General features: G+C 46.5%; 1 protein-coding gene across 2 annotated transcripts in view; it reads left to right on the top strand.

Moving 5' to 3' along the window:
- LOC139278673 (intelectin-1a-like) overlaps positions 1 to 23,157 on the top strand; it is a 142,871-nt gene that overhangs the window by 74,592 nt on the left and 45,122 nt on the right. For both annotated transcript variants that reach the window (XM_070897720.1, XM_070897721.1), the window contains 2 exons: positions 8,541 to 8,675; positions 13,879 to 14,126. In XM_070897720.1, the coding sequence (XP_070753821.1) occupies positions 8,541 to 8,675; positions 13,879 to 14,126 (383 nt within the window). The remainder of the gene's footprint in view (positions 1 to 8,540; positions 8,676 to 13,878; positions 14,127 to 23,157) is intronic.

Raw genomic sequence — 23,157 nt, 5'->3', positions numbered from 1 at the left:
TGACTGATATACCATGACACCCAGGTCTCGTTGCACCTCCCCTTTTCCTAATCTGCCGCCACTCAGATAATATTCTGCCTTCATGTTTTTGCCACCAAACTGGATAACCTCACATTTATCCACATTATACTGCATCTGCCATGCATTTGCCCACTCTCCTAGCCTGTCGAAGTCACCCTGCAGCCTCTTAGCATCCTCCTCACAGCTCATATCACCACCCAGCTTAGTTTCATCTGCAAACTTGAAGATATTACTCTCAATTTCTTCATCGAAATCATTAATGTATATTGTAAATAGCTGGGGTCCCAGCACTGAGCCCTGCGGCACCCCACTAGTCACTGTTTGCCATTCTGAAAAGGACCCGTTTATCCCGACTCTCTACTTCCTGCCTGCCAACCAGTTCTCGATCCACAGCAATACATTACCTCCAATACCATGTGCATTAATTTTGCGCACCAATCTCTTGTGTTGGACCTTGTCAAAAGCCTATTGAAAGTCCAAATACACCACATCCACTGGTTCTCCCTTGTCCACCCTACTAGTTACATCTTCAAAAAATTCCAGAAGATTTGTCAAGCACGATTTCCCTTTCATAAATCCATGTTGTCTTGGACCGATCCTGTCACTGATTTCCAAATGCGCTGCTATTTCATCTTTAATAATTGATTCCAACACTTTCCCCACTACTGATGTCAGGCTAACCAGTCCATAATTCCCTGTGTTCTCTCTCCCTCCTTTTTTAAAAAGTGGTGTTACATTAGCTACCCTCCAGTCCATAAGAACTGATCCAAAGTCGATAGACTGCTGGAAAATGTTCACCAAATGCATCCACTATTTCGAGGACCTCTTCCTTAAGTACTCTGGGATGCAGACTATCAGGCCCTGGGGATTTATCACCTTTCAATCCCATCAATTTCCCGAACACAATTTCCTGACTAATAAGGATTTCCTTCAGTTACTTCTTCTCGCTAGACCCTCGGTCCCCTCGTATTTCCGGAAGGTTATTTGTGTCTTCCTTCGTGAAGACAGAACCAAAGTATTTGTTCAATTGGTCTGCCATTTCTTTGTTACCCATTATAAATTCACCTGATTCTGATTTGTCTTCACTAATCTTTTTCTCTTCACATTTATATCGAAGCTTTTGCAGTCAGTTTTTATGTTCCCAGCAAGCTTCCTCATACTCTACGTTCCCTCTCCTAATTAAACCCTTTGTCCTCCTTCGTTGAATTCTGAATTTCTCCCAGTCCTCAGATTTACTGCTTTTTCTGGCCAATTTATCTGCCTCTTCCTTGGATTTAACACTATCCCTAATTTCCCTTGTTAGCCACGGTTGCGCCACCTTCTCCGTTTTATTTTTACTCCAGACAGGAATGTACAATTGTTGAAGTTCATTCATGTGATCTTTAAATGTTTGCCATTGCCTATCCACTGTCAACCCTTTAAGTATCATTCGACAGTCTATTCTAGCCAATTCACGTCTCATACCATCGAAGTTACCTTTCCTTAAGTTCAGGACCCTCGTCTCTGAATTAACTGTGTCGCTCTCCATCTTAATAAAGAATTCTACCATATTATGGTCACTCTTCCCCAAGGAGCCTCGCACAAGATTTCTAATTAGTCCTTTCTCATTACACATCACCCAGTCTCGGATGGGCAGTCCTCTAGTTGGTTCCTCGACATATTGTTCAAGAAAACCATCCCTAATACACTCCAGGAAATCCTCCTCCACCGTACTGCTACCAGTTTGGTTAGCCCAATCTATATGTAGATTAAAGTCACCCATGATAACTGCTGTACCTTTATTGCATGAATCTCTAATTACTTGTTTGATGCTGTCCCCACCTTCACGACTGCTGTTTGGTGGTCTGCACACAACTGTCAGTAGCGTTTCCTGGCCTTTGTTATTCTGCAGCTCTACTCATACAGATTCCACATCATCCAAGCTTACTGTCCTTCCTTACCACTGAGTTAATGTCTTCTTTAACCAGCAACGCTACCCCACCTGCTTTTCCTTTCTGTCTATCCTTCCTGAATGTTGAATACCCCTGGATGTTGCGTTCCCAACCTTGGTCACCCTGGAACCATGTCTCCGTAGTCCCTATTATATCATTTTCATTAATAGCTGCCTGCGCAGTTAATTTGTCCACCTTATTACGAATACTCCTTGCATTGAAGCACAGAGCCTTCAGGCTTGTCTTTTTAACACACTTTTGTGCCTTTTAGACTTTTGCTGTACTGTGGGTCTTTTTGATTTTTGCCTTGGGTTTCTCTGCCTTCCACTTTTACTGTTCTTCTTTCTATCTTTTGCATCTGCTCCCATTTTACTTTCCTCCGTCTCCCTGCATAGGTTCCCATCCCGTTGCCATATTAGTTTAACCCCTCTCCAACAGCACTAGCAAACACTCCCTCTTGGACATTTGTTCCGTACCTGCCCAGATACAGATTGTCCGGTTTGTACTGGTCCCACCTCCCCCAGGACCGGTTCCAATGTCCCAAGAATTTGAATCCCTCCCTCCTGCACAACTCCTCAAGCCACATATTCATGTTAGCTATCCTGCAATTCCTACTCTGACTAATATGTGGCACTGGTAGCAATTCTGAGATTATTACCTTTGAAGTCCTGCCTTTTAATTTAACTCCTAGCTCCCTAAATTCAGCTTGTAGGACCTCATCCCGTTATTTACCTATATCGTTGGTACTTATATGCATCACGACAAATTGCTGTTCACCCTCCCCCTCCAAAATGTCCTGCAGCTGCTCCGAGAAAATCCTTGACCCTTGCACCAAAGAGGCAACATACCATCCTGGAGTCTCGATTGCAGCCGCAGAAACGTCTATCTATTCCCCTTACAATAGAATCCCCTACCACTATAGCTCTCCCACTCTTTTTCCTGCCCTCCTGTGCAGCAGAGCCTCCCATGGTGCCATGAACTTGGCTGCTGCTGCCTTCCCCTGATGAGCCATGTGCCCCCACAGTACCCAATATCTGCTTTGGAGGGAGATGACCGCAGGGGACCCCTGCTCTACCTTCCTTCCACTGCTCTGCCTGATGGTCACCCATTCCTTATCTGCCTGAGTGACCTTTGCCTGCGGTGTGACCAACTCACTAAATGCGCTATTCACGACATCCTCAGCATCGCAGATGCTCCAGAGTGAATCCATGCGCAGCTCCAGTGCCGCAATGGGTCAGGTGCTGCAACAGGATACACTTCCTGCACATGTAGTCGTCAGGGACACTGGAAGCGTCCCTGGCTTCTCACAAAGCACGGGAGGAGCATGACACATGTCTGGGCTCTCCTGCCATGATTTATTCCTTGGATTAACTTAATTTGGCAACAATGTCAAAGGTTACCTACTGATGAGGAAATAAAAATTAAAAAAAAAAGATTAAATACTCACCAATCCACCAGCCAGTCACTTACCCGCTTGGCTGTGACATCATCTTTCGATTTCTTTCTACTACGTTGTTTACCTTCTTCCCCTGCACCTGCTCCAGCTAGCCTCCTCGACTCACCGCTCCTCGAACTGCCGCTGCTCCCGAACTCCTGGGCCTTTTATAGGCCTCCTCGACTCACTGCTCCTCGTACTGCCGCTGCTCCCGAACTCCCAGGCCTTTTATAAGCCTCCTCGACTCTCTGCTCCTCAAACTCCCGCTGCTCCCGAACACCTGGGCCTTTTATAGGCCTCCTCGACTACTGCTCGTCGAGCTCCTCGACTGCGCAACAATTTACATGAGCTTACATTGCAACAACCTAACCATCTCTGTTGACTATCGAGCAAGTGTTTGGTGCATAATACAAGTGCACATTGTTTTAAAAGCTCATATCTTCACAAGGTCAGCATTTGTGACTACCTTCCCACAGGTCTTTACTTTGTCTTAAAGGGGACTTTACCATGCCTTCCCTTCTCTCCCTTCCCACGCCTCCTCCTCAATGGCGTCTCAGGGCATTCACAAGGCTGGTAGTTGGTTGCTGACTTGGATCAGCAGCCACACATGATGGCCTAGCAGGATGTCCATGACCAGCTCGGGCCCTGGAAGACTCGGCTGTGGACTGTATAACCTCAGCATAGGTGGAAGCACACTGTTGTTGGTGGGGTGCGAAGGTGGAATGATGTCATCCTAAGAAAAGACATCATGGTCTAATTAGCCCAACAGGCTGATACTCTCCCAGGGCAGAGCATCATCAGCAGAAATCTGGGTGAGGTCAGAATCCTGCATTGGGTCGGCAAGGTTAGGTCCCCGTTCAACTGATGGGGCCCCAGACCGGATGACAATGGTCAGTGCATCCATTGAATCGATTTGCCTGTGCATCAGGAGTATCTGTGACTAATACACCAGGGAGCTGACTCAGGTCATCACGCACTGATGACATTTGAGTATGGAGGCCTACAATAGCATTGGTGCTCAATGACCATTGCAATGTCAGCCATAGCCAGTGCCACCATGTCTGGTACCCCATGGTCATTGTTTGCATCCAGCATCCGTTGGCATCCACCAAGGATGGGCTCGGTGGGCTGCTGAGAGGCATGAGCAACAGTTAAGGCTAACTCCTCCATCCTCCCAGCTAGTGCATCAAGACTCTTTGGCACCCTTGTGATCACTGTGCAACTGCAGGGATTGTCCTGCGACACCATCTAGGTCGGGCTCAGAGCGCTGCTGGGCATCACTCAGGCACGCACTCACCCTCCGAGGAGCTGGCCCCCATGCTTCCCCTCCCCCATGGTATTGCTGGAGGCCACTGGGTCCCGGAGCATCACCCACTTCCATCTCCCCCACACCCGTTGGTCAGCAGCGCTGCTGGCCCCGCTCTCCAACAGCAAAGTCTCCTGCGTGAGGTCGAAGAAGGTGTCATCCTCCTGCTCCACCTTGTCCTGTTGGTCATCGCTGCCAACTGTACCCCTGGAAAGTGCCCACGAAGGCCCTGGTGGACCTGGCTGGTCGTCAGAAAGTATAACAACAGAGCAGCGGTTACCTGCAGGGGAGGGGACCAGGAGTAGGAAAGGCTTTCGGGAATGCCAGTCGCATGGAACGTTGCACGCTGATGGCGTGAGGGCCAAGTGTCCTGCAGGTCGCTGCAAAGGAACTTAGCATACTGTCACTGTCCCGAGGGGGATTCGGTCACACCCACCGCCATCGCACCAACTTGGACGCCCATCAGGACAGTGATCCATTCTTCCAACGGACTGAGCACTTGGAGATCTGGCTCTCCTCCACCAGTCTGCATTTGCTCCCATCGGTTGTGTGCGAGCTTCGCCTGTAACATTAAACAGAAAATCGGAGTCACAGGCCTTCTATCAGTGTGTCCCAAGTGCCTTACATACTTTGCTGCATTTTACTCAGAGTCTTCACAGCTCGATGTAACTACCGTTCGCAGTGTTGGTAGTTACATTGAATATGGCAATGGCAATGGCAATGCTTCAATTAGGGGGCCAGGACCGAACAGCAATGGGGAGGCTGCAGTCTTCGAAATGCATATGAAGACTAAAGAGTCAGCATCATGAGGGCTGGGTCCGCAGAACCGAGTAACAAGGTTAACAGTGCATGCAGGCCCTTGCAGTGGGTGAGGCTGCAAATGGCAACCTTGACTGTGGCCTCACCCACTTAGAGCACAGATTCGGAAACACTACATTGAGCAGAGAGTGCACATTAAGGTCAGAACATAGCTTGGTGACGTTTGAAATTAAAGATACGCGCCCTCACTAACCGCGTCAGGTGGTTCCACTTTTTTCTACATTGCATAGCTGACCTTGGGGTGACGTCAATCGCAGACACTCGCTCCGCTATCTCCCTCCATAGCCTTTGGAATGTTTGGGGATGGGGTCTCCTCCCAGCCTCTGTCCTCAGCACCTGCCTACACTTCTCCAGGGTATCAAGGAGAGCATCCACTGCGGCGTCCGTGAACTGGTGGGCACGCTGGCAAGCTGCTGCTGCTGGGTCTGCCATGCTCACTGTCTGAGTGAGTAGGAAGCGATTATACCCACAAGGCGTTGACCCGACCAATCAACGTCTCAATTCAATCTAGGTGGCGCCACTATGTCTGGCGCAGCTCCAAATGCTGCCTAATGCCTGGATGTTGAGCCTGTGCTTAATGGCCCACTTAACGCAGCATAGCGTCTCCAGGTAAGTGTGCAACACCATGATTTTACGCTGTCATCAATTCTTTCGGTGTTTGGGGACTGTGCCTGAAGTGAGGCATTAAAATTTCTCTCATGCAGTGACAATGCCTCAAAAATGGCAGTACTGAATTTCGACCCCTAAATACTTACTGCCTCAAGCTTACACAAATCACTACATGTTAAAGGTAAAAATAAGCACCTCCTTCCCTCTCTGCACCGAATTCCCATTCTCACCAAATTCTAAACTTTCTACTCAGTTCACGATCCTCTCAGGGTCAGGTCATGCTGCGATCTGCGGTTACGCTCTGCTGCAGCCCGAAACCCTCAATCAGATTCCAGCCTGTAACTCACTCCTGGGTATCTGTTAATCTATATATAAACCACCCTGAACCCTCGATCAGATTCTAACCTGTAACTCACTCCTGGGTATCTGTTAATCTATATATAAACCACCCTGAACCCTCGATCAGATTCCAGCCTGTAACTCATTCCTGGGTATCTGTTAATCTATATATAAACCACCCTGAACCCTCGATCAGATTCTAACCTGTAACTCACTCCTGGGTATCTGTTAATCTATATATAAACCACCCTGAACCCTCAATCAGATTCCAGCCTGTAACTCACTCCTGGGTATCTGTTAATCTATATATAAACCACCCTGAACCCTCGATCAGATTCTAACCTGTAACTCACTCCTGGGTATCTGTTAATCTATATATAAACCACCCTGAACCCTCGATCAGATTCCAGCCTGGAACTCACTCCCGGGTATCTGTTAATCTATATATAAACCACCCTGAACCCTCGATCAGATTCCAGCCTGTAACTCACTCCCGGGTATCTGTTAATCTATATATAAACCACCCTGAACCCTCGATCAGATTCTAACCTGTAACTCACTCCCGGGTATCTGTTAATCTATATATAAACCACCCTGAACCCTCGATCAGATTCCAGCCTGTAACTCACTCCCGGGTATCTGTTAATCTATATATAAACCACCCTGAACCCTCGATCAGATTCCAGCCTGTAACTCACTCCCGGGTATCTGTTAATCTATATATAAACCACCCTGAACCCTCGATCAGATTCCAGCCTGTAACTCACTCCCGGGTATCTGTTAATCTATATATAAACCACCCTGAACCCTCGATCAGATTCCAGCCTGTAACTCACTCCCGGGTATCTGTTAATCTATATATAAACCACCCTGAACCCTCGATCAGATTCTAACCTGTAACTCACTCCTGGGTATCTGTTAATCTATATATAAACCACTGTGAACCCTCGATCAGATTCTAACCTGTAACTCACTCCCGGGTATCTGTTAATCTATATATAAACCACCCTGAACCCTCGATCAGATTCCAGCCTGTAACTCACTCCCGGGTATCTGTTAATCTATATATAAACCACCCTGAACCCTCGATCAGATTCCAGCCTGTAACTCACTCCATGATATGCGGTATTTTATATATAAACCACCCAAACCCATCAATCAGAACCCATCCCACAACTCGGTCCTGGGTATCTCAGTCTATCTCCTTTAGGGAGATATCTGTACACTGACTGTGCCCCTCAGCCTCTCCCTCGGGGTGATATATGTATCCTTTCTGGTATCTCTTAATTACACTCCCTCAGGGAGGTATCTACACTGATTGTGTTCCTCAGCTTCTCTCCCTCTGGGTGATATATGTATCCTTTCTGGTGTCTCTTAGTTACATTCCCTCAAGGAGGTATCTGTACACAGAACGGGTTCTCATTATCCCTCTCTCATGGTGTTATCTGCACTCTGGCTGGGATATCTCAGTCCCCTCTCTTTCTGGGAGATATCTGTATACTGAATGGGGTCTCTCATTCCCCTCTCTCTCAGGGAGATATTTGTAAACTGACTGGTGTCTCTCAGTCCCTCCTCTGTCCGGAGTTATCTGTACACTGACTGGTGTCTCTTGGACCCTCTGGAGATATCTGTACCATGATTACCAAAAATGTTGATTTCAAAGTTCAGAACAAGTTGGCATCAGCCATTTTGAATGAAGCATCATGAATGCACTCTATCGCACATAGTTCACAGCTCTAAGTGATGGAGTCACTAGAACCATGCTCAGTACAAACTGCAGGACTCTAACCATCTCCCAGCAACAGAGCCAAGAGCCAAACACAACTTACAGCAGAGATGTTTCACTTCATAACAAGGGATTGTTATGTAATTAAAAATATATTATCTTGAGACAATGCTTATACACACAACTGCACAACATGGCTCCCAGGTAGAACTGTGCAGAGCACATGGCTTTATTGTTATTACATCAGTAGTCCACTAGGTGGCTCCACAACAGCTTACTTGTATGTTTTACAGTGTTGGTAATTAAATGACACTCCCTGGCTGACTCACTGTTTTTGGTATTTGCCCTGCCCAGGAGTCGGTGTTAAAGCGCAGTTGACTAATGACAACCCTTCAGCAAGAGGTTTCCTTTTTCCAGCGGCTGCAATAAAATTGAAGTATCTCTCGAAAAGCTGCAAAGAGATCCAGCAAAAGTTCAACATAACAAAAGGTAAGGGATATCCACGTAAACATGGATTTAGGTGAGCACTCAGGTACAAATGGAGCATCAGCCAGTGACAACATTAAGGATTTTAGGGAGAACAGGGCCATGTCGGGAGGGAGGGAGGAGGACGATGAGGAGGAGGAGGAGGAAAGAGTGGGGGGGAGGGGGGTAGGAGGAGGAGTGGGGGCCGCACAAGGGCGGGAAGGTCCTACCCTTATACTATTTGACTACCTTGGGCTGCACCAAGCATCTCTCTGTCTTAATCTCTTCGTCATTAATCTGACTCCCATCCTGACTTGTGTGAACCATGGATGGGTTTTGCTTCGTATTGTCAACTCTGATCTTGGCTGAAGAAGCATAGGCCCAGACATAGCTTTGGAAGCTTCGAAAATAGAACATGAGAGTAAACTAGCAAGAAATATAAAAACATATTGTAAGAGCTTCTACAAGTATGTAAAAAGGAAGAGAGTAACAAAAGTAAGCATTGGTCCCTTAGAGGCTGAAATTATATTGGGGAATAAGGAAATGGCAAAGACTTTAAACAAATATTTTGTATCTGTTTTGACAGTAGAAGACACAAAAAGCATACCAAAAATAGGGATGATAAGAGTGAGGAACTTAAAGTAATTATCAGTAGAGAAAACATACTTGAGGAACTAAAATCCAACAAAACCTGATGGCCTACATCCTAGGTTTCTAAAAGAAGTGACTGCAGAGATAGTGGATGTATTGGTTGTGATCTTCCTTTAAATTCCCTGGATTCTAGAACGACCACAGGGCAGCGCGGAATGGCCGCCGAGTCTCCGCCATTTTAAACGTTACTCTTCCTCAGGGTCGGAGCAGTGTAGGGGACTGCTCCGCTGGTTTTCCTGCTGTGGCGTGCATGTGCTGACCCCTTACTGATTGTTGGCAGACCCCTCCTGAAATTGCCTTGTGGGAAATATCCCTATTCCACTCCTTGTTGGTCAGCGTGCAGCCGCCCTTAAAGGGGAGGTGGCACTGCCGATGACATCACTTTATTTTTTATTGGCAGTCGGCCCAAAAATTATGCCCCCGGGTTCGGCGGTGGGAAATTTCAGCCCCAGGAAGTCTTACCACAATTATACAGGGGTTTAGCGACACCACATCTGGAGTAGTGTGCACAGTTTTGGTTCCTTACCTGAGAAAGTATGTACATGCCTGAGAGGCGGTGCAATGAAGGTTCACAAGATTGATTCCTGGGAAGAGAGGGTTGTTCTATGAGGAGAGATTGAGTAGATTGGGCCTATATTCGCTGGAGTTTAGAAGATTGAGAGGCGATCTCATTGAAACATGTAAGATTCTGTGGGTGATTGACAGGGTTGATGCTGAGAAGTTGTTTCCCTTGGCTGGAGAGTCGAGAGCTAGGGGACGTAGTCTCAGGATAAGTGGTCAGCCCTTTAAGACTCAGATGAGGAGGAATATCTTTACTCAGAGGGTTATGAATCTTTGGAATTCTCTATCCATAAGACTGTGGATGCTGAGTAACTGAGTATATTCAAGGCTGAGATAGATAGATTTTTGGACATCAGTGGAATCCAGGGATATGGGGATCAGGCGGGAAAGTGGAGTTGAGGTTGAAGATCAGCCATGATCTCATATAATGGCGGAGCAGGTTCGAGGGGCCGAATGGCCTACTCCTGCTCCGAATGTTTGTGTTCTTATGTTCTTATCAGTCTTTAAATATGTGCGTCTCTTCGCAACCATCTCCATTATCGATAACGGCCCTTTCTTGCCCTGGGTGTTTATCAGTTTCCAAAATGTCTTTTGTTCACACACAGACAAAATTCAACTTCCTCTTTTCTCCACATTAGTGCTCTGGCTAAAATGCTAAAGCAAAGCACGCTGGGGTAGCCAACCATTTGGGACAATTTAAAATATTCTAACATTCCCTCCTTTTGAACCTGTGTGGAATCGCGCTTGGTCAGTTTTCACTTCACCCATTAACTTTATTTCAGGCCTTCACTTGAATCATATTGGAACACATAACTCGTCGAAGTTTAATTTGGGAAATACTATAGGTCATGACACAAACAGAGAAAATCATAATACATTGTACAGCAAGGTATAGTGCACCATATTTTCACAAAAACAAGGGTTTAAAAGATTATCCAGCTCTCCCTTTAGCCATATCCACCTTATGGATAATCCTTGGTAAGTATTATTTCTCCCTAGTCCTCAATTGACCCACTGTTATTGTTAACTCAAATGAACCCAATCCTTCATTTTGTACATCCAAATTCTATATCCCTCTTTAATTTAATATCAATCCCTCTGGTAGATATCAGTGTGTTAAGTCTAATTTGATTGTTTCATTAATTAGTCAGTTTCTCTATGGAGCATGTGTCAGTCCTATGATTTAAAACGTTTTCTAACTCTCTCGAACCACATTAACCATTTCATTTTCTGCTATTGTCACATAACTGAGCTTATCTGAGACCCGATCATCAGTGCATCTTCACCATGTATTTCCACATGCTAGTTACGTCACACACACACACAGCAGTATCCCAATATCATGCTACACATGACATTCAATACAAGCCATTCTTGGGCTTTCAGATGATCATGGGGCAGCAAGAGGGGTTAGTCTGAAGATCTTTGCTCATCTCCTCATGCATGGTCCCGATGTCTCGGGTAGTGGGCAGGCGATCAAATGCAGTTTTCTTATTGTTCAGTATAGGCAAAGACACAAACATCTCCTGGAGAAAGCTATCAATTAACTATTCTCACCCACACTTTCTTGACTGTCACTCAAATGTACATTATCCCAGATAGATATATTTTGGTGAATTGTGCCCTGTTAATTTATTCCAATTAACTTAAGAAAATGATTTGAGAAAAGTTCCCATTTGGTGGCGTAATGTTCCTGTTTCTATCTTATATCCTCAATCGCTTCCTCTCATTCAATTTTACACCATAATCACCATCTCATCTCATTCATCAGCCCCTTTACTGTCCAATACAATATTAAAGATCGAAAACTAGATTAAATGTTCCCACCAGGTCCAAGTTATTAACACAATAGGGCCGAAATTTCCCCCACCGCGTTTTGTATGTTTTTACCGCCACGCTAGTTGAGGTCATCTCTTGAGCGAAATTGTTTTTTTTCCACTTGGATCCGGAAGTTCCTCTTAATGGGGGCGCCAGGCTACCTGTTGGCGCACCGGCCGAAACCCGGGGGCATAATTGTTGGGCCGACATGGCAGTTGGCCGACAAACAAAACCTGGCGCCCTCCCATTTAAGGAAGCCACAGCCTCACTATACCACCGGGCGGGCTGAAGATTTTCACTGCGGAATTTTGTCGTCGGTGGTGGGGGTGGGGGATAGATCGGTGGTCCGCACTGTGATAACGCAGTTAACATGCTAACCACGGATCAGCAGCAGCGGAGTGGTGGTGGGGGTACAGGGTGGGATCGGGGCACCGTTGGGTCAACACAGGAGTGGAATTTTGATAATGGCAGCCATTATACGACAAGTCGGCGGCCATTGCACTCCGCAGCATGGCCGCTGATTTCCGGTGTTAACAGGCCTTAAGGGAAGGGGCAATTTCTTCTCTTTTTAATGTAAATATAAATTTTCCCTTCTCAAGGGCTTGAAACACCAATTAAAAACAATTTATCTTTATTAATTCCAATTTCAAAATAAATGATGGCTTGGTGATTTTACATTTGAGGCAGAAGTGCTTGCAATTACTTCTGAAGGTAACTCCCATATCTACCCCTCCCCCCCCAACCCCCTCCACACGAGCATGTTGTCTCGGAAGATAACAAATGTCTCTGAAAGGGTTAATGCCATGCCTTTGCGAGGCAAAACATTTAATTAGAATTGGCACTATGCTGTAGCATTTGATGTCTGACGGTTTCTGCAGTTAAGGTCATAGATTATTAAAGCTGCTGGATCTCTTGGTGCACTTTTTAACTCTGTAACACCATTTTATGTCAAAGAACTACTTTCGGTAATCCAGCAGCATCAACATTCAGGTGATCCTGAAAACCATGGTCCCCTGTTTAAAAGAAAAGAAACACAAAGAATGCATTGTGGTCTTTCTTGAGAGCCCGATAGTTAATTTAACTAATTAAGCGCCTTGGGACGTTTTACTACGTTAAAAGATGCTACATAAATAATAGTTGTTATTATTATTATTTGTCAAGTCACCATAGGGAAATATCCACTCAAATTAAAAACTTAAATTCAACAATGCCCAATATATAAGTTTACATTCAACAATACAAACAGTTATTGCTTGGTGAATTAAAAACAGTTGTCAGTGGAAAGGTTTAACTTCTTTGTCTGTTTGTAAGAAGATATCATTCGACGCAGTCACTTTATTTCACACAAACCTTATTAAACGCTGATGAATGAAAGAGAACCAAACTCCATTTTACTTTTCTTCTGAGTTAGTTCCGTCCAATTACATGATGTCACCAAATTGTTGCCCGAGAGATAGAAATTTCCACTTCATATCATTAAACATTTAAGAAATTCTAAACTGCAAATTTTTATATTTGATAGGCTCAAGCCCAGAATTATAAACCTTCACACAATTTACAAAACCCAGAATTTCACTCTGACAACAATAAAAGTTGGGGTTTCACAATTTAACAGATGTGTTGTCCTCAATAATTCCAATTTAATTCAGACCACCGACCAACCCTCCTATTGAATCACGGACCAACCCTCCCACAGACCCGCTGACCCGCACGCCCCAATGAACCAGGACCCACTGACCCGCTGATCTGCTGACCCAGGACCCACTGACCCAGGACCCACTGACCAGCCCTCCCGCTGACCCAGGACCCACTGACCAGCTGACCCAGGATCTCCATATCCGTCGACCCCCTGATCCATGACCCGCTGGCGCATTACCCACTGACATGCGTGACCCAATGAGCCGCCGACCCACTTTCCCAGGACCCACTGACCCACCTACAATCTTTAAAGTGTAATTTGTAAATTAGCTGAAACCCGAAAAACCCAGCTGCTGGTCAGTGAATGTCAAGCCAGTTGCCAGCAAAATGCCGATCTGAGCTGGGGCAATTCGGGAGGAGAGCAAATTGGTCCCCTTAACAAAGGGTGAGTGTGTGAATGGAGACCAGACTTCGAACCTGAGGGTGAATATATCTTCTATAATAATGCTCATGTGGTCCAAGGTCACTTACTGTGCCTCACTCTTCTTGTTACACTCAGATGGTCTGTATTACCTGATCAGCACAGACGGCGTCATTTACCAGACTTTCTGTGACATGACGACCAATGGTGGTGGCTGGACCTTGGTCGCGAGCGTGCACGAGAACAATATCTTTGGAAAGTGCACGACAGGTGATCGTTGGAGCAGCCAGCAAGGTAGCAATCCGAATATTCCAGAAGGAGATGCATCATGGACCAATGTGGTCACCTTTGGATCTGTCTGTGCTGCCACAAGTGATGACTATAAGGTATCTGTAGCTCAATGGTACCTGCCCTGGAATTGTTTAATGGGACAGTGAAGAGCGGCCTTTACTCTGTATCTAACCCGTGCCGTATCTGCCTTGGGAGTGTTTAATGGGGGGTCTGATTAATCAGATTCTTTCCCCCCCCCTCCCTGTTAATCAGACCCCCCCCCCTCCCTGTTAATCAGACCCCCCCCCTCCCTGTTAATCAGACCTCCCCCCCCCTCCCTGTTAATCAGACCCCCCCTCCCTGTTAATCAGACACCCCCCTCCCTGTTAATCAGACCCCCCCCCTCCCTGTTAATCAGACCCCCCCCCTCCCTGTTAATCAGACCTCACCCCCCCTCCCTGTTAATCAGACACCCCCCTCCCTGTTAATCAGACACCCCCCTCCCTGTTAATCAGACCCCCCCTCCCTGTTAATCAGACCCCCCCCTCCCTGTTAATCAGACCCCCCCCCTCCCTGTTAATCAGAACCCCACCCCCCCTGTTAATCAGACCCCCCCTTCCCTGTTAATCAGAACCCCCCCCGTTAATCAGACCGCCCCCCCCCCCCCCCCCGTTAACCAGACCGCCCCCCCATTAATCAGACCATGCCCCCCCCATTAATCAGACCGCCCCCCCATTAATCAATCCCAGTTGCACGTTGCCCTCGGTGCGCCTTTCCAACAATTGTGCTGGAACAGTTTTTCAAGCAGCAGAATGCAGAAAAAATCCAACTTACGGGGCACGATGCTACGTCATTGTCTGTGTATCACTTTGGGACATCCTGAGGTTGTGAAAGCTGCTATATAAAGTCTGTGGGGGAGACATTTGTTTTGACCAGGAATGATGCCGGTATCACCAGCAGCTGAAAATGGCTGCAATGCTAACAGGACAAAAATCATCCAGGGAATGGAGATTGTTGGCACAGTCCTTTCCTGCCTGTCAACGCCATCCTGGTGGTGTTACTGGAGGCATCCGAGGCAAAGTTTGTGTGCAGGTGCCGCGTTCGAGCCTCGCACAGCCTCTGCAAGTGAGGCTCTGGAGCTCGCAAGTCATTGTGGGCAATGGAGTGGCCTGAGAATTAAAGGGGCCATGATGCTAGATCAATTGTTGATTTTAAAGCGGACATTGATAGCATTTTGTTAACCAAAGATATTAAGGGATATGGGCCATATATGGGTATGCAAAATTAAATGATATTTAACATTAAAAAAGAAGTCCCAAATGTGAATATTCAGCAATACAAAAGCAAAATACTGTGGATGCTAGAATCTGGGATAAAAAACAGAAAATGCTGGAAATCTCAGCAGGTCAGGCAGCATCTGGGGAGAGTTAACATTTCGGAATGATGACCCTTCATCAGAACTGGAGAGTTTCGAAAAGAACAGATTCTTAATAAGCACTGAAAGGGGGAGGGGAAGAAAGAACAAAAGGGAAGGTCTGTGATATGGTGAAAGACAGGAGAGATTAGAGAGACAAAAGGGATGATGGGACAAATTCAAATGGTAATGCCAGGAGTTAGAAAAACATTAGTCAAGATAGGGTGTGAATAGCGGGATAATGACCGACTGCCATCAGAGACAAGGGAGCCAAAAATTGGCAGCGGTTGCGCTCTGAAATTGTTGAACTCGATGTTGGGTCCAGAAGGCTGTAAAGTGCCTAAACAGAAGATGAGATGCTGTTCCTCGAGCTTGCGTTGAGCTTTGTTGGAACAGTGTCGGAGACCGAGGTCAGAGTGGGAGTGGAGCGGAGAATTAAAGTGACAGGCGACCGGAAGCTCGGGGTCACACTTAAAGATTGAACGGAGGTGTTCCACAAAGCTGTCACCCAATCTACGCTTGATCTCCCCAATGTAGAAGAGACCACATCGTGAGCAGCGCATACAGTATATTAAATTGCAAGAAGTACAAGTAAATCACTGTTTCACCTGGAAGGAGTGTTTGGGGTCCTGGATAGTGGGAAGGGAGGAGGTAAAAGGGCAGGCGTTGCATCTTCTGGGCTTGCACGGGAAGGTGCTGTGAGGGTGGCAGGGGGTGGGGGGAGGTGCTGGGGGTAACTGCAGAATGGACCAGGGTGTCACGGAGGGAGCGATCCCTTCAGAATGCTGAGAGGTGAGGAGAAGGGAAGATGTGATTGGTAGTGGGATCACGCCAGAGATGGCGGAGGATGATCCACTGAACGTGAAGGCTGGAGGGGTGAAAGGTGAGGACAAGGCGAACCCCGTCCTGGTTCTGCGAGGGACAGGAAAGGGTGAGAGCTGACATGCGGGAAATAGAACAGACACGATCGAGGGCCATGTTAACCACTGTGAAGGGGACGACTCGGTTGAGGAAAAAGGAAGACATGTCGGAGGCACCTGTGTGGCATTGTCCGAGCAGATGTGACAGAGACGGAGAAACTAGGAGAATTGAATGGAGTCCTTGCAGGATGTGGGGTGGGAGGAAGTGTAGTCCAGTTAACTGCCACTCAGTTGGCTTATAGTGGATACTGGTCGATAGCCTATCTCCAGAGATAGGTACGGAGAAGTCAAGGAAGGGAAGGGAAGAGTTCTTCGGAGATGGACCATGTGAAGGTGAGGGAAGGGTGGAAATTGGATGCAAAGTAAATGAAATGTTCTAGTTCAGGGCGAGAGCAGGAAACGGCACTGATACAGTCATCAATGTACTGGAAAAATAGGTGAGGGAGGGGACCTGAGTAGGACTGGAATAAAGAATGTTCCACATATCCCACGAAAAGGCAGACATAGCTAGGACTCATGTGGGTTCCCATAGCAACACCTTTAATTTGGAGGGAGTGAGTGGAGTTAAAGGAGAAGTTGTTCAATGTGAGAATAAGTTCAGCCAGGCGGGGCTGGTGGATGAGGACTTGGTGGGCCTCTGCTCGAGGGGGAAGCGGAATGCCCTCAGGCCATCCTGGTGGGGGATGGAAGTGTAGAGGGATTGCACGTCCACGGTGAAAAGGAGACGGTTGGGGACAGGAAACTGGAAATTGTTAGTGATGGAGGGCGTCAGAGAAGTCGTGAATATAGGTGGGAAGTGGGAGGAGAAGGGGAGAAAAAATAGTCGAGATATAAAGAAATAAGTTCCGTGGGGCAAGAACAGGCTGAAACAATGGGTCTACCAGGGCTGTCCTGTTTGTGGATCTTGGGAAGGAGGTAGAAGCGGGCTGTGTGGGGTTGGGGAACTATGAGGTTGGTGGCTGTGGAGGGAAAATCTCCAGAGGAGATGAGGTCAGTGACGGTCTGGGAAATGATGGCTTGATGTTCAGTAGTGGGGTCATGGTCCAGGAGGAGGTAGAAGGAGGTGTCAGAGAGTTGGTGATCAGCCTGTGCAACGTCGAGGTCAGTTCGTCAAACAACAACAGCGCCACCCTTGTCAGCAGGTTTAATGACAAGGGTTGGATCTGAGAGTGCGGAGTGTGAATATTCAGCTCTTGAAGCTTAATTCCTTTCCTTTCCCCACAAAATGGGAGAAATGGCTCAGCAAGCCAGCAATGGGACACCCAGGGTCTCACACGAAGCGCTTCAGCTTTGTGAAGGGATTAACACTGCAAGAGAAGTCCTCTACCCACAGGGGCCAGGAGGCCCTCCAGAAAGAACAATGTTAGACCACATCACCGAGGCCGTGACTACCATCTGCGATCGAACTCCATATACCTACCTTTGGCCCATATCCCTTAATAGCTTTGATTAATAAAAAGCTAGCAATCTCCGATTTAAAATTAACAATTGATCTAGCATCAATTGTCATTTGTGGAAGAGAGTTTCAAACTTCGACCACCCTTTGTAGAAGTGTTTCTGAATTTCACATCAATTTTTAGACGATGCCCCCTCGTTGTAGAATCCCAACCAGCCTCTCTATCTACATAGAAACATAGAAAATAAGTGCAGGAGTAGGCCATTCGGCCCTTCGAGCCTGCACTTCCATTCAGTAAGATCATGGCTGATCATTCCCTCAGTACCCCTTTCCTGCTTTCTCTCCATACGCCTTGATCCCCTTAGCCATAAGGGCCATATCCAACTCCCTCTTGAATATATCTAACGAACTGGCATCAACAAATCTCTGCGGCAGGGAATTCCACAGGTTAACAACACTCTGAGTGAAAAAGTTTCTCCTCATCTCAGTCCTAAATGGCCTACCCCTTATCCTAAGACTGTGTCCCCTGGTTCTGGACTTCCCCAACATCGGGAACATTCTTCCCGCATCTGACCTGTCCTGTCCCGTCAGAATCTTATGTTTCTATGTGATCCCCTCTCATCCTTCTAAACTCCAATGTATAAAGCCCCAGTTGACCCAGTCTCTCCTCATATGTCAGTCCAGCCAACACGGGAATCAGTCTGGTGAACATTCGCTGCACTCCCTCAATAGCAAGAACGTCCTTCCCAGATTAGAAGACCAAAGCTGAACACAATATTCCAGGTGACGCCTCAACAAGACCCTGTACAACTGCAGTAAGGCCTCCCTGCTCCTATACTCAAATCCCCTAGCTATGAAGGCCAACATACCATTTGCCTCCTTCATCGCCTGCTGTACCAGTATGCCAACTTTCAATGACTGATGAACCAAGACACCCAGGTCTCGTTTCACCTCCCCTTTTCCTAATCTGCCGCCATTCAGATAATAATCTGTCTTCACGTTTTTACCCCCAAAGTGGATAACCTCACATTTATCCACATTATACTGCATCTGCCATGCATTTCCCCACTCACCTAACCTGTCCAAGTCACCCTGCAGCCTCTTAGTGTCCCCCTCACAGCTCACGCTGCCACCCAGTTTAGTGTCATCTGCAAACTTGGAGATATTACACTCAATTCCTTCATCTAAATCATTGATGTATATTGTAAGGAGCTGGGGCCCCAGCACTGAGTCCTGTGGCACTCCACTAGTCACTGCCTGCCATTCTGAAAAGGATCCGTTTATCCTGACTCTCTGCTTCCTGTCTGCCAACCAGTTCTCTATCCACGTCAGTATATTACTCCTAATACCATGTGCTTTGATTTTGCACACCAATATCTTCTGTGGGACCTTGTCAAAAGCATTTTGAAAGTCCAAATACACCACATCCACTGGTTCTTCCTTGTCCACTCTACCAGTTACATCCTCTAAAAAAAATTCCGGAAGCTTTGTCAAGCATGATTTCCCCTTGATAAATCCATGCTGGCTTGGACCGATCCTGTCACTGCTTTCCAAATGCGCTGCTATTTCATCCTTAATAATTGATTCCAACATTTTTCCCACTACTGATGTTAGACTATAATTACCCGCTTTCAATCTTGCTCCCTTTTTAAAAAGTGGTGTTTCATTAGCTACACTCCAGTCCATAGGAACTGATCCAGAGTCGATCGAAAATGATCACCAATGCATACACTATTTCTAGGGCCACTTCCTTAAGTACTCTAGGATGCAGACGATCAGGCCCCGGGGATTCATCGGCCTTCAATCCCATCAATTTACCCTACACAATTTCCCGCCTAATAAGGATATCCTTCAGTTCCTCCTTCTTACTAGACCCTCGACCCCCTAGTGCATCCGGAAGGTTATTTGTGTCTTCCTTCGTGAAGACAGAACCAAAGTATTTGTTCAATTGGTCTGCCATTTCTTTGTTCCCCATTATAAATTCACCTGAATCCGATTGCAAGGGACCTACGTTTGTCTTCACTAATCTTTTTTTCTTCACATATCTATAGAAGCTTTTGCAGTCAGTTTTTATGTTCACGGCAAGCTTCTTCTGTTACTCTATTTTCCCCCTCCTTAATTAAACCCATTGTCCTCCTCTGCTGAATTCTAAATTTCTCCCAGTCCTCAGATTTTCTGCTTTACCTGGCCAATTTATATGCCTCTTTCTTGGATTTAACACTATCCTTAATTTCCCTTGTAAGCCATGGTTGAGCCACTTTCCCCGTTTTATTTTTACTCCAGACAGGGATGACCAATTGCTGAAGTTCATCCATGTGATCTATAAATATTTGCCATTGCCTATCCACCATCAGCCCTTTAAGTGTCATTTGCCCGTCTATTCTAGCCGATTCACGCCTTAAACCGTCGAAGTTACCTTTCCTTAAGTTCAGGACCCTAGTTTCTGAATTAACTGTGTCACGCTCCATCTTAATAAAGAATTCTACCATGTTATGTTCACTCTTCCCAAAGGGGCCTGCTAATTAGCAGGATTGCTAATTAGCCCCTTCTCATTACACGTCACCCAGTCTAGGATGGCCAGCTTCCTAGTTGGTTCCTCGACATATTGGTCTAGAAAACCATCCCTAATACACTCCAGGAAATCCTCCTCCACCGCATTGCTACCAGTTTGGTTAGCCCAATCAATATGTAGATTAAAGTCACCCATGATAACTGCTGTGCCTTTATTGCATGCATCCCTAATTTCTTGTTTGATGCTGTCCCCAACCTCACTACTACTGTTTGGTGGTCTGTACACAACTCCCACTAGTTTTTCTGCCCCTTGGTATTCCGTAGCTCCATCCATATCGATTCCACATCATCCAAGCTAACATCCTTTCTTACTCTTGCATTAATTTCCTCTTTAACCAGCAATGCCACCCTGCCTCCCTTTCTTTTCTGTCTATCCTTCCTAAATGTTGAATACCCCTGGATGTTGAGTTCCCAGCCTTGGTCACCCTGGAGCCATGTCTCTATGATGCCAATTATATCATACCCGTTAACTGCTATCTGCGCAGTTAATTCGTCCACCTTATTCCGAATACTCCTTGCATTGAGGCACAGAGCCTTCAGGCTTGTCTTTCTAACACACTTTGCCCCTTTAGAATTTTGCTGTAATGTGGCCCTTTTTGCTTTTTTGTCTTGGGTTTCTCTGTCCTCCAATTTTACTTTTCCTCTTTCTATCTTTTGCTTCTGCCCCCATTCTATTTCCCTCTATCTCCCTGCATAGGTTCCCATCCCCCTGCCATATTAGTTTAACTCCTCCCCAACAGCACAAGCAAACACTCCCCCTAGGACATTGGTTCCAGTCCTGCCCAGGTGCAGCCCGTCCGGTTTGTACAATGTCCCAAGAATTTGACTCCCTCCCTTCTGCACCACTCCTCAAGCCACGTATTCATCTGAACTATCCTACGATTCCTACTCTGACTAGCACTTGGCACTGGTAGCAATCCTGAGATTACTACTTTTGAGGTCTTACTTTTTAATTTAGCTCCAAGCTCCCTAAATTCGTCTTGTAGGACCTCATCCTGTTTTTTTACTGGCTGTTCACCCTCCCTTTTCAGAATGCCCTGCACCCGCTCCGAGACATTCTTGACCCTTGCACCAGTGAGGCAACATACCATCTTGGAGTCTCGGTTGCGGCTGCAGAAACGTCTATCTATTCCCCTTACAATTGAATCCCCTATCACTATAGCTCTGCCACTCTTTTTCCTCTCCTCCTGTACAGCAGAGCCACCAACAGTGCTATGATCTTGGCGGCTGCTGCTGCCCTCCCCTGATGAGTCATCCCCCCCAACAGTACCCAGAGCGGTGTATCTGTTTTACAGGGGGATGACCGCAGGGGACCCCTGCACTACCTTCCTTGCACTGCTCTTCCTGTTGGTCACCCATTCCCTATCTGGCTGTGTACCCTTTACCTGCAGTAAGACCAACTCACTGAACCTGCTATTCACGTCATTCTAAGCATCGTGGATGCTCCAGAGTAAATCCACCCACAGCTCCAGTGCTGCAATGCGGTCTGTCGGGAGCTGCAGGCCGATCCACTTCCCACACGAGTAGTCGTCAGGGACACCGGAACCATCACTGATTTCCCATATAGCACAGGAAGAGCATAACACGTGTCCGAGCACTCCTGCCATGATTTAACTCTTAGATAAACTTAATTTGGCAACAACAATGCTAAAAGGTTACTTACTGATAAAGAAAAGAAAAAGAAAAACTACTTGCCAATCACTTACCCCCTTGTCTGTGACGTCACCTTTTGATTTCTTTCTACTTTTTTGCCTCCCCGCTGCAGCTGCAGCAGCTCGCCTCTTGTAGGCCTCGGGGATCTCCCCGCTCCACCTTGGCGATGAACTCCCGACTCTGCTCACCAACGTTGGGCCTCTTGTAGGCCTCCTTGATCTCCCCGCTCCGCCTCCAATGACGAACTCATGACTCTGCTCACCGATGTTGGGCCTCTTGTTGGCGTCCTTGATCTCCCCGCTGCACCTCGGCAATGAACTCCCGACTCTGCTCACCAACGTTGGGCCTCTTGTAGGCCTCCTTGATCTCCCCGCTCTGTCTCCAATGACGAACTCCTGACTCTGCTCACTGGCGTTAGGCATCTTGTAGGCCTCCTTGATCTCCCCGCTCTGCCTCCGACGACGAACTATCTGTTCCCCTTAATATCCTGAAAACTTCGATCAGATCACCCCATAACTGTCTAAATTCTAGGGAATGCAACACTAATGTATGTGATCTCTCCTTGTAACTTAACCCTTGAAGTCTGGGTATCATTCTGGTAAACCTATGCTGCACTCCCTCCAAGTCCAATATATCCTTCCTAAGATGTGGTGCCCAGAACTGCTCACAGGACTCCAGGTGTGATCTAACCAGTGTTTTGTATAACTGTACCATAATTTCTGCCCCCTTATATTCTATTCCTTTGATATAAAGGCTAGCATTCCATTAGTTTATTTGATTATTTTCTGTACCTGTTCATGACATTTTAATAATCTATGTACATGAACCCTCAAGTTTGTTTGGACCTCCACTATTTTTTTAGCTTTTTAGCATTTAGAAAGTATCCTGGTTCTATCCTTTTTAGTTCCAAAGTGGACGACCTCGCATTTGCCGACATTGAAATCCATTTGCCACAGTTTTGCCCATTCACTTAATCTGTCGATATCCTTTTGTCATTTTTTTGCTTCTATCTACACTGCCTACAATGTTGCCTATCATTCTGTTATTGGCAAATTTGGATATATGACTTTCTATGCCATCATCTAAGTCATTAATAAATATTGTGAATAGTTAAGGCCCGAACACAGATCCCTGTGGGACAGCACTAGTCACATTCTGCAAATTTGAGCACCTACCCATTATCCTTTCTCTCT

The sequence above is a fragment of the Pristiophorus japonicus genome, chromosome 13 (assembly GCF_044704955.1).
Source record: "Pristiophorus japonicus isolate sPriJap1 chromosome 13, sPriJap1.hap1, whole genome shotgun sequence".
Lineage (NCBI taxonomy): Eukaryota > Metazoa > Chordata > Chondrichthyes > Pristiophoridae > Pristiophorus > Pristiophorus japonicus.
This window is presented reverse-complemented; position numbering and strand designations above follow the sequence as displayed.